This window comes from Panthera uncia (genome assembly GCF_023721935.1).
Source record: "Panthera uncia isolate 11264 chromosome A3 unlocalized genomic scaffold, Puncia_PCG_1.0 HiC_scaffold_11, whole genome shotgun sequence".
NCBI lineage: Eukaryota > Metazoa > Chordata > Mammalia > Carnivora > Felidae > Panthera > Panthera uncia.
The window spans coordinates 12,502,310-12,522,454 of record NW_026057578.1 but is presented as its reverse complement, the minus strand read 5'-3'; the positions used below and the strand labels follow the sequence as shown (position 1 = coordinate 12,522,454).

The 20,145-nt window shown below is 54.0% G+C and overlaps 1 protein-coding gene across 3 annotated transcripts in view; it reads right to left on the bottom strand.

The window, feature by feature from the left end:
- PREX1 (phosphatidylinositol-3,4,5-trisphosphate dependent Rac exchange factor 1) overlaps window positions 1-20,145 on the bottom strand; it is a 184,316-nt gene that overhangs the window by 103,475 nt on the left and 60,696 nt on the right. For all 3 annotated transcript variants that reach the window (XM_049650647.1, XM_049650648.1, XM_049650649.1), the window contains exon 2: window positions 326-397. In XM_049650647.1, the coding sequence (XP_049506604.1) occupies window positions 326-397 (72 nt within the window). The remainder of the gene's footprint in view (window positions 1-325; window positions 398-20,145) is intronic.

Here is a 20,145-nt window from a genome sequence, read left to right as displayed (position 1 = left end):
AAGCCGGGCCTGGCGAGTGCGGGGGCCTCTGCCATGCACACAGAGGGCCTATTGACGTCCTCCCGAAACTCCCCAGAGCCGCAGCCAAGACGAAGGCCGGACCCAATTGCTCAGCCGCTCTGCCTCGACACTCAATGCCCGGTGCAGGGGCACGGGCCAGGGCCGCCGAGAGGGCAGCTGGAGGGGCCAGGCTCCCAGGGGCGCTCGGGAAGGGATTTTCCGCTGGCTCCACGCCAGGAGGCCTGGCACAGAGAAGACTGGAAGACAGGATGGCCGTGGTGAGCAAGGCACACAGCGGCAGAGGGGCTGGCCCAGCGATCCACACCTTGACGTTCTCTTCCGTGAGGCCCTTCTCCACGGAGTCCGCCACGTTCTGCCGGATGCGATGCAGGAATGCCTGGGGGAAGAGAAGCAGGGAGAGGTGAGCAGCCAGGCCTCTGATCTCCCCGGGGTGGCCTGAAAGGAGGGTGACACGTTCAAACGCCACCTAGGACACGGGAGGTACCACGGTCCAGGAACTTGGGTGGGGAGTAAGGAAAAACCTCCCCGGCTTCTGCGTTAAAAAACACACGGGAACATGCCTCACCCCCATTCGGTCCACAAACGTTTACTGAGCATCTCGCACACCAGGCCCTGTGCAGACACACCCGCAAAGCCTTGCCCTCAGGGAGACGAGCCCCCATCTGCTTCCTTACCCATCGCTCTCCCTCTAAAACTGTAATTCATTTCCCTTTCTCTTTTTCCCCCTTTCTCAAAAATTTAACTTCCAGGGGCTCCTGGGTGGCTCAGTCAGTTACGCCTCTGACTCTTGATTTCGGCTCAGGTCACGATCTCACAGGTTCATGAATTCGAGCCCCACGTCGGGCTCTGCACTCACAGTGTGGAGCCTGCCTGGGATTCTCTCTCTCCCCCTCTCTCTCTCTCTCTCTCTGCCCCTCCCACTCTCTCCCTCTCCTTCTCTCTCTCTCTCTCACAAAATAAATAAACTTAAAAAAAATTTAACTTCTAAATCATAACACATTCACATGGTTCGAGAGTCGAAAATATAAAAAGTCAAAAATACGACAAGTCTCTTCTCCTACACACTGAGCCCTAAGGCATCAAGTTCCTCCCCATCCCCCGCACGGGAACCACAACTACAAGTGTCTTCCATAACCTTCCGGAGAATCTTTATGCAAAAGTAACAAACACAAATACTCATCTATACACACATGTATTCTTTTTTTTTTTTAATGTTTATTTATTTCTGAGAGACAGAGAGACAGAGCATGAAAGGGGGGGGGGGGGACAGAGAGAGAAGGAGACACAGAAGCCGAAGCAGGCTCCAGGCTCTGAGCTGTCAGCACAGAGCCCAGTGCAGGGCTCGAACCCATGAACCGTGAGATCATGACCTGAGCCAAAGTCAGACGCTTAACCGACTGAGCCACCCAGGCGCCCCCGCCCATACACGTATTCTGACTTTTCTCCTTTTTTCACACCAAAACACAGCAGCATCCCTAGGACGTGCTGCACCTGCTTTTCCACTTAGTACTGTCCAGAGATCCTTCATATCCCTACATGGACAGCATCCTCGTTCTCTTCTACAGCTGCCCGGAACCCTGATGTTTGGACGGAGCACAGCCATTCTGCCACTTTTCTCAGGAGCTCAGAATAGAGAAATCACTTCTCTCCCCTGTGATGTGACAGACGACGAAGGCAGGGGAGCGTCGGGGACTGTGGGGAGCTGGCAAGCACATCCCATCGGAGGGGACGGCCGCGTCTCCCTTCCAAGCGTGGTCAGGTGGGAAGGCGCGGGCCCAGCACCGCCAGGTGTTCTGGGATCTGTTTCCAACAGAAGCCAGAAAGTAAGATTTTTAAGGCAAAGTCTCTCCGTTTTTAAATCTCGGCAAAATATCGGTGGCTTTCGTGGGGAACCGGGTTTTAGGAGTCAAACGCGAAAGTGGGGGCACCAGAACGGAGGGGCACAGCCATGCCGATGAGAAATGACGGCAGCCTGGCCCCGGTGTGGGTGGGGTGGCGGGGGACGGACCTGAAGGAGGGGCGGGGGGTGGCCGACACACCCGGGGATACCGAGGCCAGTCCCCTCACGGCAAACTCTGCCCGTTAGCCCCACTCTGGGACTTGGACCCAGGCTGACCCGGCAACAGCCATGTGACATCCCCTGAGGAAATGACTTCACGGTGCTGTCACGGCCACAGGGCCACGATGAGCTGGGGTGGCCTGCCAGCTGCCCTTCCTGCCACAGCTGATTACAGAGTGGCGACTCTGCGAGTGAGGCCTGGGTGAGGGCACCGTGTCCCCACCGCAGAAGCCGGCTGCGGGTTAATCAAGAGTGCATGTCGCGTGACCATGCTTGTCCGGGGAGGGCTCCGAGCAGCAGGAGATGGAAGGGACACCCAGGATAGAGGACAGCAGGGGCAGGCAGGCACAGGGGAGGCTGGCCTTCCACAGACGGCTGTGAGACCCGTTTCCATCACCCGAGGGACATCAGTGGCTGTCGCAGGGCCCTGGCCACCGGCAGGCTCGGGTCTCCCGGGAGGTGGTGCACTGGTGGCTCACACAGCCGGTCACGGAGAGGAAAGTCGGGGACACACAGCAAGGCAGCCTCACCCAGTCCTCCCAGCACGTTTACATCCCCAGCCTGGACTCCCCTGAAGACTGGACAGCTCGGCCTGGGTGCCTGGGGGCATCTGGAACCTAATTCCCAAGCCCCCCTCCAAACCCACACCACCCAAGCTCTCTTCCCAGCCTGATCAACAGCACCTGTGCCTGCCAAGGGCTCCAGTCAAAACCCCCCAATTGTCCCAGTCACCCTCGACCCCTCTCTTTCCCTGGGACCCCCCCCACCTTCTGTCCATCGGCAAATGCCTTCAGCTTCACCTTCCACAGGCACTAAAAAATCCAAGCTCTTCTCCCCACATCCATCACCTCCTCCCTGTTCCCCCTCACTGTCCCCAAAGTCCTTTCTCCACACACGGCCGGAGGGATCCTATTAAATAGGTAAATCAGATGTCAATCCGCAGCTTAAAATTCTCCCTGGCTTCCCGCTACACTTTAAAACAAATGTCCTGGGGCGCCTGGGTGGCGCAGTCGGTTGAGCGTCCGACTTCAGCTCAGGTCACGATCTCGCGATCCGTGAGTTCGAGCCCCGCATCGGGCTCTGGGCTGACGGCTCAGAGCCTGGAACCTGCTTCCGATTCTGTGTCTCCCTCTCTCTCTGCCCCTCCCCCATTCATGCTCTGTCTCTCTCTGTCTCAAAAATAAATAAACGTTAAAAAAAATTTAAAACAAATGTCCTTCCGCAGCCCATAAAGCCCCCATGATCTCGTCCTAGTTAATCTCTCTGACCACACCTTCCAGCACTCCATCACCCCACACCTAGATAATCTTCAGCCCCACTACCATTCTGTTTGTTCCACCCGCCAGGAGACATTCCTGCCTCAGGACCTTTACACATACAGTTCCTGCTACCAGGATCTTCTCTCCAGCTCTGCCATGGGCCAGCTCCTTCTCATCCATCAGGCCTTAGGCCAAATGTCACCTCCTCTAAGAAGCCCTCCTGTCTTCATACACTTCCCACCTTTCCATCTTACATTAAAAGCCCATATGACAGATGAAAAGAGTGAGGTGAGGTCATCTACACCAGCTCCTAAGGCAAGGGCCAAGATCAGAAAGGACTATGGCTGGGATGAAACCTTTACCGCAATCCAACAATGGAGGTCAGGCTTGGAAACTGACAGTTTGGGTTTAAACCTTCCTGCCGGGAGTACTGATGCATAGGGGCACTTGTACCCCAATGTTTATAGCAGCACTCTCAACAATAGCCAAATTATGGAAAGAGCCAAATTGTCCATCAGTTGATAAATGGATAAAGAAGTTGTGGTTTATATACACAATGGAATACTACGTGGCAATGAGAAAGAACGAAATATGGCCTTTTGTAGCAACATGGATGGAACTGGAGAGCGTGATGCTAAGTGAAATAAGCCATACAGAGAAAGACAGAGACCATATGGTTTCACTCTTAGGTGGATCCTGAGAAACTTAACAGAACCCCATGGGGGAGGGGAAGGGGAAAAAAAAAAAAAAGAGGTTAGAATGGGAGAGAGCCAAAGCATAAGAGACTCTTAAAAACTGAGAACAAACTGAGGGTTGATGGGGGGTGGGAGGGAGGGGAGGGTAGGTGATGGGTATTGAGGAGGGCACATGTTGGGATGAGCACTGGGTGTCGTATGGAAACCAATTTGACAATAAATTTCATATATTGAAAAAAAAAAAAAAACCTTCCTGCCGTGTAACCTCAGGAAAATGCATTACCCTCTCTGAGTCTCAGTTTACTACTGGGGATCATAGCAATACTGTCCTACCTTTTACAATATAATAGGATTAAGTGAGCTGCCCTCAGGGAGCTTGCCTCTCTCTCTCTCTCTCTCTCTCTCTCTCTTTTTTAATTTAATGTTTACTTATTTTGAGAGAGAGGGAGACACAGAGCATGAGCAGGGGAGGGGCGGAGAAAGAGGGAGACACAGAATCCCAAGCAGGCTCCAGGCTCTGAGCTGTCAGCACAGAGCCCGACGCGGGGCTCATACTCTCGAGCGGTGAGATCATGATCTGAGCCAAAGTCGGACGCTCAACCCACTGAGCCACCCAGGTGCCCCGGGAGCTTGCCTCTCTTGACCCAGCTGTATCTCAGGGGCTGAGAGGAGTGCCTGGCACACAGCAAGCACTCAAAAATCAAAGGAAGGGATGGAGTGTGTCTGACACACAGCAGGAGCCTCAACTCGAGCCACTTGGTAGCCTGTTAGAAGCCTGTTGGCCTTCCCTTTTAAAGGACAACAGGGACAGGGGACGGGAGCTCCTAGGGGATATTTCATCAGGGCAACGCCGCTGCTGGGAAGGCCAGCCTCCAGCCTCCTGAGACTGGAGGGAGACAAAGGCATGCTGGCCCAGCACAGCCGGGGGACAGCAGGAAGCTGGGAGCGCTGGCCTAGATCGGGCTTCCTGTCCTGGTTTCTTCACACAAGCAAAGCCACCACCATTGTGCTGGGACAATGAGAGGCTTGGGCCACCCACAGAGTTGCCGCAAACAGGCCCGTGTGAGGGGCACAATGGGCAGCTGGTGACCCGGAAAGAATGGGTGGGCAGGGGCTCCGGGCCCAGCCCTTGCTGCCCAAGGCACGATCGGCTTTTCCAGGCTGTGCCAATGCCTTCTGTGGCAGGCTGGGTGGTTACAGGGGACCCTCGGGGGCGACTCCTTGTCCAAGCCTCGACAGTTCTGGAAATGCAGCCAAAAGCAGCCATGTCTTGGGAACCTCCCTTAGGGACAAGGCCATTCTCAGGATTCCCAGGGCGGCCTGAGCCTCTGCTCTGGCCCCGGGACCTTTGTCCATGCTACACCCCATGCCACACTGCTGCCCCGGCTCCTGCCCCCACGTCTAACCAAGCACCCCTCTGCTTTTTTGATGACGATGACGATGATGGTATCTAGAGGATGTAGAAAAAGACCGGAGAAAAATACTAACCAACAAACCCAGATTTGGCACATCTTAGCATTATCCCAAACTTCCTTTAGGCCTTTTTTTTTAAATTTTTTTTTTAACGTTTATTTATTTTTGAGACAGAGAGAGACAGAGCATGAGCGGGGAAGGAGCAGAGAGAGAGGGAGACGCAGAATCCACAGCAGGCTCCAGGCTCTGAGCCGTCAGCCCAGAGCCCGACGCGGGGCTCGAACTCACGGTCTGTGAGATCACGACCTGAGCCGAAGTCGGATGCTCAACCGACCGAGCCGCCCAGGCGCCCCTCTTTAAGCCATTTTCTAAAAGAAATGCATCAAGTCTGGGAAAGGGGCAGACTGGCAAGGGGCACGAGGGAGTCCTGGGAGGTGCTGGAAAGCTTCTACTTCTTGATCTGAAAGGTGGCTTCACAGGCCAGCGCGTGTACACGAAGCCGCATCGGCGTGTCCTCAACATTCGTGCGCCGTATCCGTGTGCCGTGTGAGTATCACACACGGAAGCGGGAAGAGATGAAGCATCGCCGAGAGAGGTGAGCCACTGTGCGCCTGCCCTCGCCGCCAGGCACCGCCCGCCCCCGTCCTGGATCCGGGCTCCTCGTTCCCTCGCGTGCCCCCTGCCCGCCGACCATGCACACGTGGACGGACGAGCCATGGAGAACGGGGCTCTGCATGCGTTTACGACATTCCCATAAAGGACATGCTTGCAGCAACTTGCTCTCTCCACGTCACATCTTCCGCGCTCATCCACGCGGAGACGGGCGCCTGGCAGCACCTGCCGCCCGGACCCCACCCACATCCCTGGGTCCTCGCCCCCGGGGCGCACGGCGGCACCTCCTCTAGCTGCCAGCACCCGCGTCTCGTAGCCCGAGGGCCCTCTCTCTGGCGCAGGGCAGGCCCGAGCTGTCGTGCAGAGACGGATGAGGAAACCGAGGCACGGGGTCCAGGCCGCCTCCCCGGCGGCCCCCAGGGGCAACCTCCTTGGTGGCTCAGCTTTCCTGGCCACCTTCCCTCCCCTCCCGCAATCCCTCACTTGGCTTGTGCTGGCTCCTCAGTGCTTTCTCCAAGTAAACTCTTCGCCCTGGATTCCGCCGCTGGATCCGCTTCTGGAGCCCCCCCCCCCACGAAGGCCTCACGTTGTTCATTTTGTCGCTGAGCACTTAAAGTGATAGGGGCCGCTATGCAGCACCGGGGTGGCTCAGCGGGTTGGGCGTCCGACTTCGGCTCAGGTCGTGATCTCGCGGTCCGTGGGTTCGAGCCCCGCGTCGGGCTCGGTGCTGACGGCTCAGGCCCTGGAGGCTGCTTCGGATTCTGTGTCTCCCTCTCTCTCTGCCCCTCCCCCTGCTCACACTCCATCTCTCTCTCTCAAAATAAACTTTAATAGTAAAAGACAAAATGTTTTTAATGACAGGATCTGCTATCATGAGGCAGAAGTCGGAGATGCCAGGTGTCCTCCCATGTCCTTCCCGTCAACAATGCTCCAATGAACAGGTCCACGGGGCCCAGGTGTCCCAGACCCTCCAGGTGTTGACCCAGGTGTGGAAAGGCTGGCCAGAGGTCAGACATGCCCAACGTCCCTCCAACGCGACTGCACCCACATACGCTCCAACCAGCAGATGAGAGTCCCCCCGACTCCACACCCAGAACGAGGTCCACGTGCTCTCATTCTTTCGTGCCACAAACGTGCTGAGACCCACACAGTCCCATCATAAGTTCATTTCGGGCCCCACCATCAGCTTTCGAGGCAGGCCTTTTGGTCCCATTCTACAGATGAGAAAAACTAAGGCCCAGAGGATGAGTAAGCTCACAGAGGTCATCTAGCCAGAAGTCAACAGGGCCGAACCTGAGCCCAGGACTTGCTGCTCAGAGGGGACCAGAGAGACTGCTCACCAGGCCCAAGTGTCTCCGTGGCCCCCAGAGCTCGGGGCTGAGCGGGAAGACGCAGCATGATTGACTAGTGACGTCCGCCACAGCTGTAGAAATGGCCGGGGTGGCGGGGCTGTGTGTTTGCCCTCTCCAGCAAGCTCCCGCTGAACCGAGGAAACCGGGCAGCAGGAGAGATGCTGGTCTGAGGTCCAACAAAAAGTTGCTGATAAAACACAGATCAGAACCAGGGGTCCTGATGCCAGGCCGGCCTCGCCCCTGCCCCATCTGGCCTTAGAGCAGCGGCTCCCGACTCAGAAGTGATTCTGCCCTCCAGAAGAGATGACGACATCTGCAGGTTTCTGGGGTTGTCACAAGTGGGGATGGGAGCGCTCTGGGCACAGATCAACCCTACACCGCCACCGGGATGGATCCGGCCCCAAACATCAGTAGTGCCGAGGACCACAGACCCTGCCTTAGAAGAGGCTCTTACTAAAACCCGGAAAGGCAAGACGCTGTAGGATGAGGGTTCCTCCCACCCCCTCACTCAGCTGCTGTGAACTGGTCTCCTTTTGTCCCTTGAATGCCCGCCTAGCGCCTGTCTGCGTCCAGGCCTCTGTGGTGGCTGCTCTCTGCCTAGGGAGCTTTCTTCCCAGTCAACTAGCAAGGGAGCCTCCCCCCCTCCCTGAACCCGGTCACCCTTCCCAGAACCCATCACTGTTGGCTGTGGTCTTGTCGATGGGGTTACGTATGGACCTCACTGTCTGGGTATCATCTTTCGCGCAGAGCGTGAGCGGACTCAGGGCCAGAGGCGGTTTCATTCACCGCTGTCTCCTTCGCACAGAGCAGGTGCTCAAGAAGGTGTGGAGGAAAGGCGGGAGACAGGGAGAGAAACTGCGGAAGTGGGTCCGGAAGAGGCTCCAGAAGTAACCGGTACAGAATTGGGAGTATTTCAATAAAAACAGCAGTAATAACCATAACAATATATTTGCTATTTTTTATTCTTATCATCCCTTACAACTTTGGGCCCAATTACGTGCCAGGTCCCGCGCTAAGTGTTTCAATCCTCCAGCAATTGTAGGAGGTAAGTGCTATTATTACTGTGCCCATTTTACAGAGGAGGGAAACTGAGGCCCAGGGCAATAAACAGCTTATCCAAAGCCACACAGCTGGCAAGTAGCAGAGCCGGGCCTCAAACCCAGGCAGTGTGGGCTGGCGATGAGTCCCAGCACATATCATCAGGGAGTAACTACAGACGACAAACCACAGAAGCACAAAACAGGTAGCAGCTGCCCCTCGGGTGCCTCTGGGGAGCTGCCGTCTGTCTGCAACCTGCAGCCACAGCCCGGGGAGGATAAATCTCTCCCTGGAGATAAAAAGGGACAGAAAGAGGCCTCCAAGTCGCTCTCTGAGACTGATGCCAGCAATCTGATCAGAGAGGGGAGGGGGCCCGGCTGCCCCCAGGGACATCCCTGCCTTGGCCAGGGTGACCTCACCAGACATATGGTGAAACGTGAGAGGGCCAGGGGACCTGCCAGAAGTGCGGGCAGGTGGGGGGTGGGGCAGCCCCCGGGCTATAGCAAGGACAGAGGAGAGGGGGACCCACCCCCCCCCCACATGATCTGGGTGGCCAGGGTCCAGGGAAGCAGAGTGTCACAGAAGGGCAGGGCCTTGACTCCAAGCAATGGTAATAAGACAGTAATAACAACGGAGGAGTGGGGGTTGCATGGCCTGTTCCAAGCAGCCCCACACAGGCCAGAGTCTGGGGACACCCCTCAAATGCCCACCGATTTCTTCCAATGCCCAAATCCTGTGCTCCATCCATTCAAGTTCTGGGCATTTATGAAAAATGGGCATTTATGAAAAATGAATCTCACACATGACATTGAGATTTAACTTCAGTAGCTGATTTAGAATTCTATCACTTGGGGTTTTAGTTAAATAAATTGTCCACCTCAACAAAGGACGACCATGCTAGAAATGGTTTTCAGAAGTCCGTTTAATGGTAGGGATAAAGGCTATTGATGTAACCCTAACTGTGGGGGAAGAGGGGGTCAAGTTACAGAATACATAAAATACAATCTCATTTTCAGCTACATAAATCAACTCTCCATAAGCATAGACAAAAGCAGCGTGGAAGGGAAGGCCCTAAACTGTGTGAGAATATGGCCAAGATTACTAACTGTCCTCTAGTATCTGGTCTCTCCTTTTCCTTTAGAAATACAATTCAAGATTTTAGTTAAATAAAGACTGTATTTCCCAGCTTCCCTTACCACTAGGGACTAAGTTTGGACTAGTGGGCTAGAAGTGGGCGTATTATGTATAACATCTTGACGGTATCCTTGGGGATGAGAAGGACAGGCAGGGATTCTTTTCTATTTCTCCTTCCTACTGATCGGATAGCCAATGTGATGCCTGGGGGTCAAGCAGCCACGTTGTACCATGAAGCAAAAACCGTACTAAAGAAAATGGAGTAGCAACAGAGAAGCTCATGTCCCTAACGACAGAGGAGCCAATGTATGTGCCCTGGGCTGCCTATAACTCAGTAAGGAAGAAACTTCCATCTCATCTAAGGCACTCTTATTTGGGTTTTACCGCTGGCCGTGGAACTTAATTCTGAGAGTGGAATTATAAGTGATTTTAATTTTCTTCTTTCTTCATTTCTGTTTCTTTCCCAATTTCCAAAATGAGCATGCTAATTTCAAATCAAGTCATTCTGTAACACAAACGTATGTTTTTTCTTTTCTTTTTTCCTTTATTTGGGGGGGGGGGGAGGGGGGGGCAGGAGAGGCTGCTAACAAACCAGGCCCTCTTGCCTACCCAAATGATCAGTTCTTCAACATCGAGGAGGCTAGTCTGCATTCTCCTCTAGGAGGGCATGTGCCTTCACACGGACAGGGCAGTGCCTGCCGGCCGAGAGCAGGAGCCAAGCAAATATGACATGAGAAGGCTTTCCTTCTTCAGTGGGGCCTCTGAGCTGCCCACCCTCCTTCTCTGTGTTGACTCTGGAAACCACAAGGCGCCCCAGGAAGGTGCCCATCTCGGCCGGCCCCCTGTGAGCTGGCCTGGGGAGCCTAGGGTGGAACACGAGACCTTGCCCCACCCACAGCCCCTGCTACCACCCAGGTTTCTCAGCAAGCACCCCCTTTCATGGGGCTCATGCCAGAAGCAGAAAGCCACTGGCCAGAACTATTTTCCCAAAACACCCGAGTTTCAGATCTGAGACATTATCTTCAAGGAAGGTTACACATTCAATCACAGATCTACCGGACAGAATTGAGAGACAATAACATCCTTTTTACAGCTTTACACTTACCCCTCTGTGTCACATCTCATACAGCACCTTATGAATTATACATATGTATTTAAAATTCACATCACTATATAAAATAGCACGAATAATGTTGCATTGGGTTGTATCTTTAACAGAGAAATACCTTCTTGCAAGCACTAAAAATAAGCCGCAGTTGAGGCCTCCATACTGTTCCATGAACACACCAAGCACCATCCCACCTCAGGACCTTTGCACTTGCTGCTTTGTCTGGAAGACACTCTCCAGGTATCCACAGGCCCCTACCTCTCTCATTTCGTTCCCATCTGGAATCAAATGTCCCTTCCTAGAGGCCTTCTCCCATCACCCCACTTAAAGCGGCCCAGACACTTTCAATTCCGTGTTAAACAAGCATAGGCCCTTCCCACTGGCCTCTTTGGCATATGAGGCACTGATTCTCAGATCGTCAGAAACACTTGGAGACCTTCAAACAATCTGAGTCTTAGCTCCAAATACAAAAAGAAAACCGTGTAGTTAAATGAATAAATCTTGATCCAAAGGTCTACAAAGCATAGCCTTCATCACCACATCAGGTACCAACGAGCTGTATGCACAGCTACATATACAGACAGCACAGCGAGTGTGGACTGTGGGCATATCCCAACGGGCTGGCCGTGACGGGAGTCTGAGTCTGGGCCCTAGAAGACACGGGTTTGAGGGTTTGAGTGCAAGTAGTGAGTCTGGGTGGTGGTCCAGCAAGTGCAGGCAGGGGAGGGGAGAGGTGGGCCTGGGAAGAGAGGGCAGCCAGCACAGGGCATGAGACCAAGCAAGCGGCCAGGGTAGGAGACGGGGGCTCGATCCCTCTGAGGCCCCTTGAGAGCCAGTGTAGAACATGTTGTCTCCGAGCGATCCGGGGCAGGGAGGCGGCAAGGGAGCCGGGGCATTTATACACCAATCCTTCCTAGAATGCAGCGGGGACGGGGTGTTAATTCCCTGGCACTTCCGGTTGGCCTTCTAAGGGCCAAAGCTGCTCTGGTGGCCAGACAGAGCCACCAGGCACAGAGCTGCAGGGGATGGCAGCGGGAAGTCTGGCTGGGGTGCCCCGGAGGGGCTGGAGCGACTGCAGCCACACCACAGCCTCCAAAAGAAAAAGGGTCTAGGCCCTTGGCGGGGGGGGGGGACACCCAGAACGGCCGTGTCTGTTCCAAGGCAGGAGGGAAGGCTTTGAAGACTGAAGGAGTGCTGCCTGGGTAACAGAGGCCCTCCTGGGACAGACTGACATTCCCCGGCTGCACCAGGACAGTCTTCCTGGTTGCTGAAGCACCGAAATACTTCAGTGATGGGCAAAATCTCCAAGTGGGGGCAGGGAAGGGGCTGAGTCGAGGACGCGGCTGAGGAACCACAGACAGGCCCCAGTCAGACCCGGAGGCGGCTTCGTACTGGGGCTGCATGGGGGCCGGGCACCCGCCCACACTCCTCTGGGAGGCCACAGACACAGCAGCGTCCCACGTTACCTCCGGCCACACCCCCACCCCTTTTGAAAGCCTTCTCTGCTCTTCGAAACTCTCCCTCCTCAAATGCTAGAAGGGTCCGCATCTCCTAGGGAAGCAGTGCATGAAAGTGGCTGAGGCCCCGGGGCTGGAACCAGCTGCCCGATTCATGACTCAGACCCTGCCTTTGCCAGCCACTGCTGTGTGACCTACGCCAGTGACTGCACCTCTCTGTGCCTCGTCAGTAACACGAATGGGAATAACAAAACTATTGACATCATAGGCCACGGTGGGGCTAAAATGAAATTCTGCCGTCAACGCGCTTAGGTCAGTTGGCTCAAATCTCAGCTCTGCCACTTACAAGCTGTGCAACCTTGAGCAAACTTCTTATCCTCTCTCCGCCTCAGTTTCCCCCCTATGAAATGGGGACAAAACGAATACAGAGGATATAATCCTATAATTAGGATTATAGACGCTATAACATAAAGAACAAGCACTTTGAATGAGGCCTGGTACACGGTAAACACTCAGTGAGGGTATCTTCTGAGAACCCAAGCCCTGGTTCTGTGGACAGACAGGAACCCACTGTGCCTCCCACGGAAACTTCTGGAAGCAGATCAACCCCAACGATAGAGCTCCAGGGACTTTTACACTTGTCCTACATTGTATCCACTCATGAGAGTTGTTTGTGGGGTTTTTTCCATCCTAGAAGCAGTTCTGTTCTGGACCGCCTGCTTCCAAGTGGGAGTGAAAGAGGGGAGAGGCTTTGTCAACATGCTCGTCCGCACCAGCACACCTTGCCACCCTGTCCTTCGACTGCCAACCGCATGACCCTCCACTTCCTCGTCCGAAAAAGAGTGCAGCTCGCGTTTAAGTGAGCTGATGCAGGTAGAAACTCTGTAAGTACAAAGACTTCCTGGAAGAAGTGGCCGGGGGGGCGGGGGGGCGGGGGGTGCTGGGCTACGTAAGGAGACAGGAAATCGCTTATGGTTATATTTTCGGGGGAGACAGCCATCGCCAAGTGTTACCCGTGCCAACAAGTGCTACCTGGGGCCTAGGTGCTCCAGGCACAGAGCTGGGCATTGGAGACTCACAGGGACAGTCATTCGTTCCTGCACTCACCCATTTATTCAACACTTACTGTATACCCACTATGTACCAGGCAGGAACTGTGCTAGGAGCCAATGACGTATCCATGACCGAATGAAGCAGACCGTTCTCTGCCCCCCTGGAGCAGACTCCACTTTGGTTTTAAAATGGAATGGCAGCTCGGGATGAGTGCTTTGAACAAAAATAAAGCCGCACAAGGAAACACACAGGGATACAGAGGGGGAGCTGTCCCACAGACATGCTCAGGGGAAGCCTTTCTGATGAGATGGCATTTGAGGAGATACTCGGGGGCTGGGGTGAGGTGGCAGCTTGGCAGACATCTGAAGGAAAGGCATTCTAGGCAGAGGGACCTGTCAGTGCAAAGGCCCTGAGGCACATTCAGTCCTCCCAAGGCGATCCTTACTAAAATGTCTGTCCCTACTCCTGCCGTGTTTTCTCCACGGCACCTGTCACTGTGGACATCACGCATGTCCATTTATCAGCCTATCGCCCATCTAGCGCACCGGACGGTCAGTTCCAGGGGGGCCGTGATGTCTGTCTGTCTAGGTACCACTGTATCCCCAGAGCCTAGGACTGGGCCTGTCACATGGCACATCCCGTGTGTCTAGTTGATTAATCATCAATCATCTGGAAAAGACTCCCCCTACCCCCAGCCTAGTTTCTAGGCCCTGAAAAAAGGCGCCCAGCTCTCACCCAGCCTCACCGCATCCCCCACCACAGAGGAAGCTGAAGTTGAAGCAACCTTCTGTGAAGGAATGGGGGAAGGGGGGCCACAGAGGGAAAGCCACCACTTTTCCCCCACACAGACCCCCACCCCAGGGGCTGGGGCCCAGCCTGCAATTTTCCCTGAACTCACTGACGACCTGCTATTCTTTCAACAGAGACTCATTAGCGCCTCCTACACGCTATCAGGCTAAAACTCACTCTCAAACTGGTGGCCCACAGGCCCATTCCACGAGAGCGGCAGCGGGCCTTGAGAAAATTCGGGCCTAGATTTGAATATCAGATTTCCCATGAAAATCCCAGCTCCCAGCTTCTTCTGAAAAAGCTGACCACAGGTCTCCAGTCGCCACAGGGCCTGTGCTGGCTGCAGCGGCCTGACGGCTCCCATCTTTACCCAGAGCAGGTGCTGTTCTGTTCTCCGCTACCCAAGCTGCTACTTCCACTCCTCCTCCTACCTGGCCCCGGCAGCATCTGTGAGATCTCCGTGCTAGACACAGGCCTGGCAAGTTAGAGCCGACTGTCCCCACACCCTCGCCCAGGGCAGGCATCGCTGGTGGAACACGGATCTCTTTCCTGCTGAGTCTTTTCTACAGTCTTGGGAATCTCTCTTCCCTTGTTCTTGTCCCCTATCCCTACAACATGGTCTGAGATCCTTCCCACTCTCACCCGACCTTCTCCGCCTTCTTTGGGCCCCTCAGCTTTTTTGCCTGAAGAGTGGGCTCGTCAGAGTAGGATTATAGCAGAACTTCTCGAGCTTAGTACCACTGATACTCGAGCAGAGAATTCTTTGTTGTGGAGGCATCCTGCGTAGGGTAGGAGGTCGACCAGCATCCCTGGCCTCTCCCTACGAGATACCATGACAAGCCCCACCCTCAGCTGTGAGGACGAGAAATGCCCTCAAACAGTGCCCCAAATCCCCCAGGGGATAAAATGTCTCCCGGGTGACAGCCACGGCATTACATCATGGTTAAGAAAATGGGTACAGTCCCGGCTCTGTCATTTACGAGCCACAGGACCCTGGGCAGCCTCTCTGGGTCTCAGTTTCTTTCTCTGCAAAATGGGGACACAAAAATAGTGACTGACTGTTGATGGGTATGGAGTTTCCTTTTGCGGTGCTGAAAATGTCCTTACATTAGACGGTGGTGACGGCTGCACTGTGCTGTAGCCTTTAAGTGGGTGAGTTTTACGGTACGTGAGTTGCATATCAATAAGCTGTCACACGCACACACGCACGCGAGGTACCCACCTGGATGGGCTGAGATGCAGTGCCTTAGAGAACGCGACATGAGCCTCAGCCCTCATTACCACACCAGCCCACGCTGCTCGGGGGCCCGCATGGGCCGGCAGCTGCAAGGAAGAGCCCCAAGTGACCAAGATGTGGTGGCTGGGAACAGACTCCGCTCTGGGTGGTATTTCCCGCTGGAATGTCCCAGACAAAGCAAACCAAGCCACTCCGGGCCCCAGGATGCAGGGCGGGGCTGCGGGGATGTCCTGGGGTCCCTGTGCCCGTCTGTGGCAGGACAATGGGTGGAATGCAGTCTCCTCTCCACGGGGGCTGACACTTGACATCTCAAGACAATGACTTTCAAGAGGTTTTGTTTTTTCCTCAGCTGCGGCCTTTTTTTCCCTCTCCCCAGACAATTGTTCATGGGGCTGGGGAGGGAGTCCCCCTCTCCCCCCCCCCACCCCCCAGCTTGTGAAGGATTGTGTTTGGAGAGTCAGGGAACAATGCACAAAAGTGAAAGAGTGTAAAAATAGCAGTACTCGGGACCGGCCAGGGGACGGGGGCTCAGCGCGGAGGCTTCCTCTGGTTTATTTTTCCCAGCGCCCTGCTCAGACGCCAGGGGAGGAGCTCAGGTGCAGGGACAGCAGAGGGAATCTCAAGGGCACAGACGCTGGCAACTCACACGCGGTTCGGGGTTTTCAATTGAGGGAGCGTCAGCTGCGTTCCCACTGCTTCCCACGCACTGCCTCATCCCAGACAACTTCACCCCGATTTACAGAAGAGGAGACCGAGGTTCTCAGTGGATGAAGTGCCAGCCCCACCACACGCAGCCAGGTGGAGAGAGCTGGGATCTGGCCTCTGGGCCATCAGAGTCCAGACGCTGACCTGCTGCATCCACTCTGACCTGGTCTTGTGCTCTCTGTTTCCCAGGCTCCCCACCCACAGCCACACTTCGCTGAAGCTGTCCCCGTCCGTCTGCACCCTGCTCTACAAGGGCAGACACCGCCCTCCACGTGGTCCAGCATAGTTTCTAGCCTTCCAAGCCCAGGAGGGGAAGGAGGAGAGACCTTGCAAAGGGAGCCTGCAAATGGCATAGAACAGAGAAGGCCCACCCGCCCTTGACCACTGTGGTCAACCGAATAACGGTCCCCCAAAGACCTCCGCGTCTTAATCCCCAAACCTGTGAACATGTGACCTTGCACGGTGAAACGGATTTTGCAGACGTGATTAAGCTAACAATCTTGAGATGGGGAAGTTATCCCAGATTCTCCACGTGTAATCACAGGGCCCCTCGTGGAAAGACGGAGGCAGGACAGACGGCGTCAAGAGTGCTACAGCGTGAGAAAGATCCCACCTGCTAACTGCTGGCCTTGAGGATGGAAAGGAGCCGGGAACCACGGGATGCACACAGCCTCTAGAAACCAGAAGGGCAAGTCCGTGGATCTTTCCCTAGAGCTTCCGCGGGGACACAGCCCTGCCAAAAACTTGACGTCGGCCCTGTAAGTTCCACTTCAGACTTCGGACCTCCAGAAATCTGAGGTCAAAAATCTACGTCGTTTTGAGCCGCCATGCTTGTGGACATTTTGTTACAGCAGCAAAAGGAAACAAACATAACCACTTAGCCGGAAAGAAAACTAAACCTGCATGCATCGCCGGTAACAGCTGACCCAATCCTAACGCCTCTTTGCTAATGATTAGGAATACACGAGAGATATTATTATACAATATATTTCACACGCTATTTACTAGTCTTATAATTAGCAAGCTGTGAATTGTCTTCTTTCTCCACCATTCAGTCTCTATCAGCAAATATTAAGGACAGATGGTCGGATAACAATTATTATTATTATAATTATAGTAATACAAACTATCCTTAACTGCCCAACTGTATTCAGTTCCTGAGTTTAGAAAGCAAGAAGCCATTTGGTAAGATCAGATAAGGGAACCCTCAGAGGCTTGTGCTTCCAATGCAGCAGGGACCCAAGAACAAGATGCCACATGTATCGAGTGCTTACTGTATACCAACATCAAGGGTCCACGAGGACGTAACTGCTGTAACCCTGTTTCACAGACAAGGAAACGCCCTAACGGAGTAGTACGGTCATTTGCTCAAGGGCACGCAGGGAGGAAAGGCCAGAGCCCTTCCAGGCTCCAGAATCAAGTCTTTCCCAGGGGACTCTTTTGCCTCTAGAGTTCGGAAGTTGGGAGAATTTGACTGCGTGGGGGAGTAGTGTGGCCTGGTGGGATGACCGGGAATTGGAAAACCATTTATTTATTTTTTTTCTTTTTTTTCAACGTTTTTTATTTACTTTTGGGACAGAGAGAGACAGAGCATGAACGGGGGACGGGCAGAGAGAGAGGGAGACACAGAATCAGAAACAGGCTCCAGGCTCCGAGCCATCAGCCCAGAGCCCGACGCGGGCTCGAACTCACTGACTGCGAGATCGTGACCTGAGCTGAAGTCGGACGCTTAACCGACTGAGCCACCCAGGCGCCCCTGGGAAACCATTTAAACATCCCTGGCTGAAATTATGAACAGAGCCCAAATGTCCATCAACCGACGAGTGGATTAACAAGATCCGGGATAAAGGGGCACCTGGGTACCTCAGTCGGTTGAGCGTCCGCCTTCAGCTCAGGTCATGATCTCACGGTAGGTGAGTTCGAGCCCCACATCAGACTCTGTGCTGACGGCTTGGAGCCTGGAGCCTGCTTCTGCTTCTGTGTCTCCCTCTCTCTCTGCCCCCTCCCCTGCTCTCTCGCTCTCTCTCTCAAAAATAAATAAACATTAAAAAAATGTTTTTAAGATGTACATATACACAATGGAATACTACTCAGCAATGAAAAAGAATGAAATCTTGCCGTTTGCAACAATGTGGATGGAACTGGAGGGCATTCTGCTAAGCAAAATAAGTCAAAGACAGATATCACATGATTTCACTCATGTGGAATTTGAGAAACTTAACAGATGATCATAGGGGCAGAGAAGGAAAAATAAGATATAAACAGAGAGGGAGGCAAACCATAAGAGACTCTAAAATACAGGGAACAAACAGGGTTGATGGGGGTGTGGGAAATGAGTGACGGGCATTAAGGAGGGCACTTTTTGGGATGAGCACTAGGTGGCATATGTAAGTGATGAATCACTGGGTTCTAATCCTGACCAGAGTATGCTGCAGCCAGCCCAACCTTCAGGCTCTTCAGGTTGTTCTGAAAATATACCAAGCTTGCTCCTGCCCCTGGGCCTTTGCACATGCTGTTCCCTCCAACCTCCAACAACCAACTCCTTCCGGTCACCTGTTAACAACGCACCTCCTCTGACCCCTACCATCCCCACCCCCGAAGAGGTCACAGCCCACAGAGGCTCCAATAGCTCCCTATACCCTTCTTAGCCACCACCACCGCTGTCACTTAACCTTGACTTTGAGATTATTCAATTAATGACTGTCTTCCTCACCGAACGGAGAGCTCCCAGAGGTCTTACATAGACACAGTTTTATTCCTGTTTCACTCACGGTTTTAGGCCCAGGACTTAGCACCACAGTGCTAAGTACCCTTTTGCTGAATGAATGAGTAGATACATAAATGAAATGTCCCTTTCCCCAGAGCTCCGTTTGCTCATCTGTAAAACAACAGGATAGGAGTGCCGACTTTAAGGATCACTATGAGTTCTTCGAGAAATGAGGCACGCTAGCTATGATCTGGAGAGACTGACTCCTCTTTGGGCCTCACTTGTCCCCTCTGCACAATGGGTACAACATGGTGTCCACTGCTCAGGACCTGCGGGCTTAGTTTCCAAACGCAGCACGGCTACCAACTCACTGTGTGACTCTGGGCAAGCCACTCCCACACTCTGTCCTCTGTTCCCTCTTCTGTGAAACAGGGGTGGCAGGGGTCACACAACAGGACCCCTGGCTCCAGAGCCGTGGGGTCAGGTCCGCTCCCTCCAGCCACTCCCACCCCCCACCGCCATCCGGCCAGACCAGTGGCAACCGGCCCCCCCCCCACAGAGTGACAGGTCACCAGAGAGGCTACGCCTGAGTCTCTCCACAGCTCCCTCCCTGGGGGACTCAACCTCGACCCAGGGGCCCCCAGGAGGGAGGGGAAGGGAAGGCTCTGGTCCCAGTCCCCACCTACCAGCTGGGGAAGCACAAGAGTGTAAACCTCAGTTTCCTCTCCTGTAAACGGAGATTCAAACACCCACCTCAGAAGATAAAACCGATAACGAGCCTGAGCCTGAGCCTCGGTGTCCTAGCAGAATGAGGTCTTACTGAAAGGCCACCATTTGCTGTTACCATCGCTGATACTGTATCTATCCGTGAGTGCGCTGTGATAAAAGAAAACCTTACCCCCAACCTACGGACCACACCGTGTGTCTGACATTCCCCCGAAAGTGAGCGTCTCACTCCCCTCCAGCCAAACCGGCGAGTCTGCCCTCTCCTAGGACAAAATCCTTAAACCGACAAAACGCATCTTCGATAATGAAGTTACAAAAGCCGCTCCTTTTCTAACCCCAAAACCAAAAGTCGCTACTTCTTCCTGCCAGCGACAGACTGCCAAGGGGCCCGAGGGGACCTCCGGGGTCCGTAAATGTTCTAGATCTTTGCCTGGTGGTGACACACAGGTGGAGTCAGGGAAATGCACACTTAAGACCTGTGCACCTTTACCAGGGGCACCTGGGGGGCTCAGGCGATTAAGCGTCCGACTGGGGCTCAGGTCATGATCTCTTACTTTGTGAGTTTGAGCCCCGCGTCGGGCTCTGGGCTGACGGCTCGGAGCCTGGGGTCTGCTTCGGATCCTGTGTCTCCCTCTCTCTCTGCCCCTCCCCTGCTCACGCTCTGTCTCTCTCTCTCAAAAATAAACTCTAAAAATTTTTTAAAATAAAAAATAAAAGCAATAGAAATAAGCATGTGTTTATTTAACTTTAATATAAAGAATAAAGAAATCCAGAGGCTCC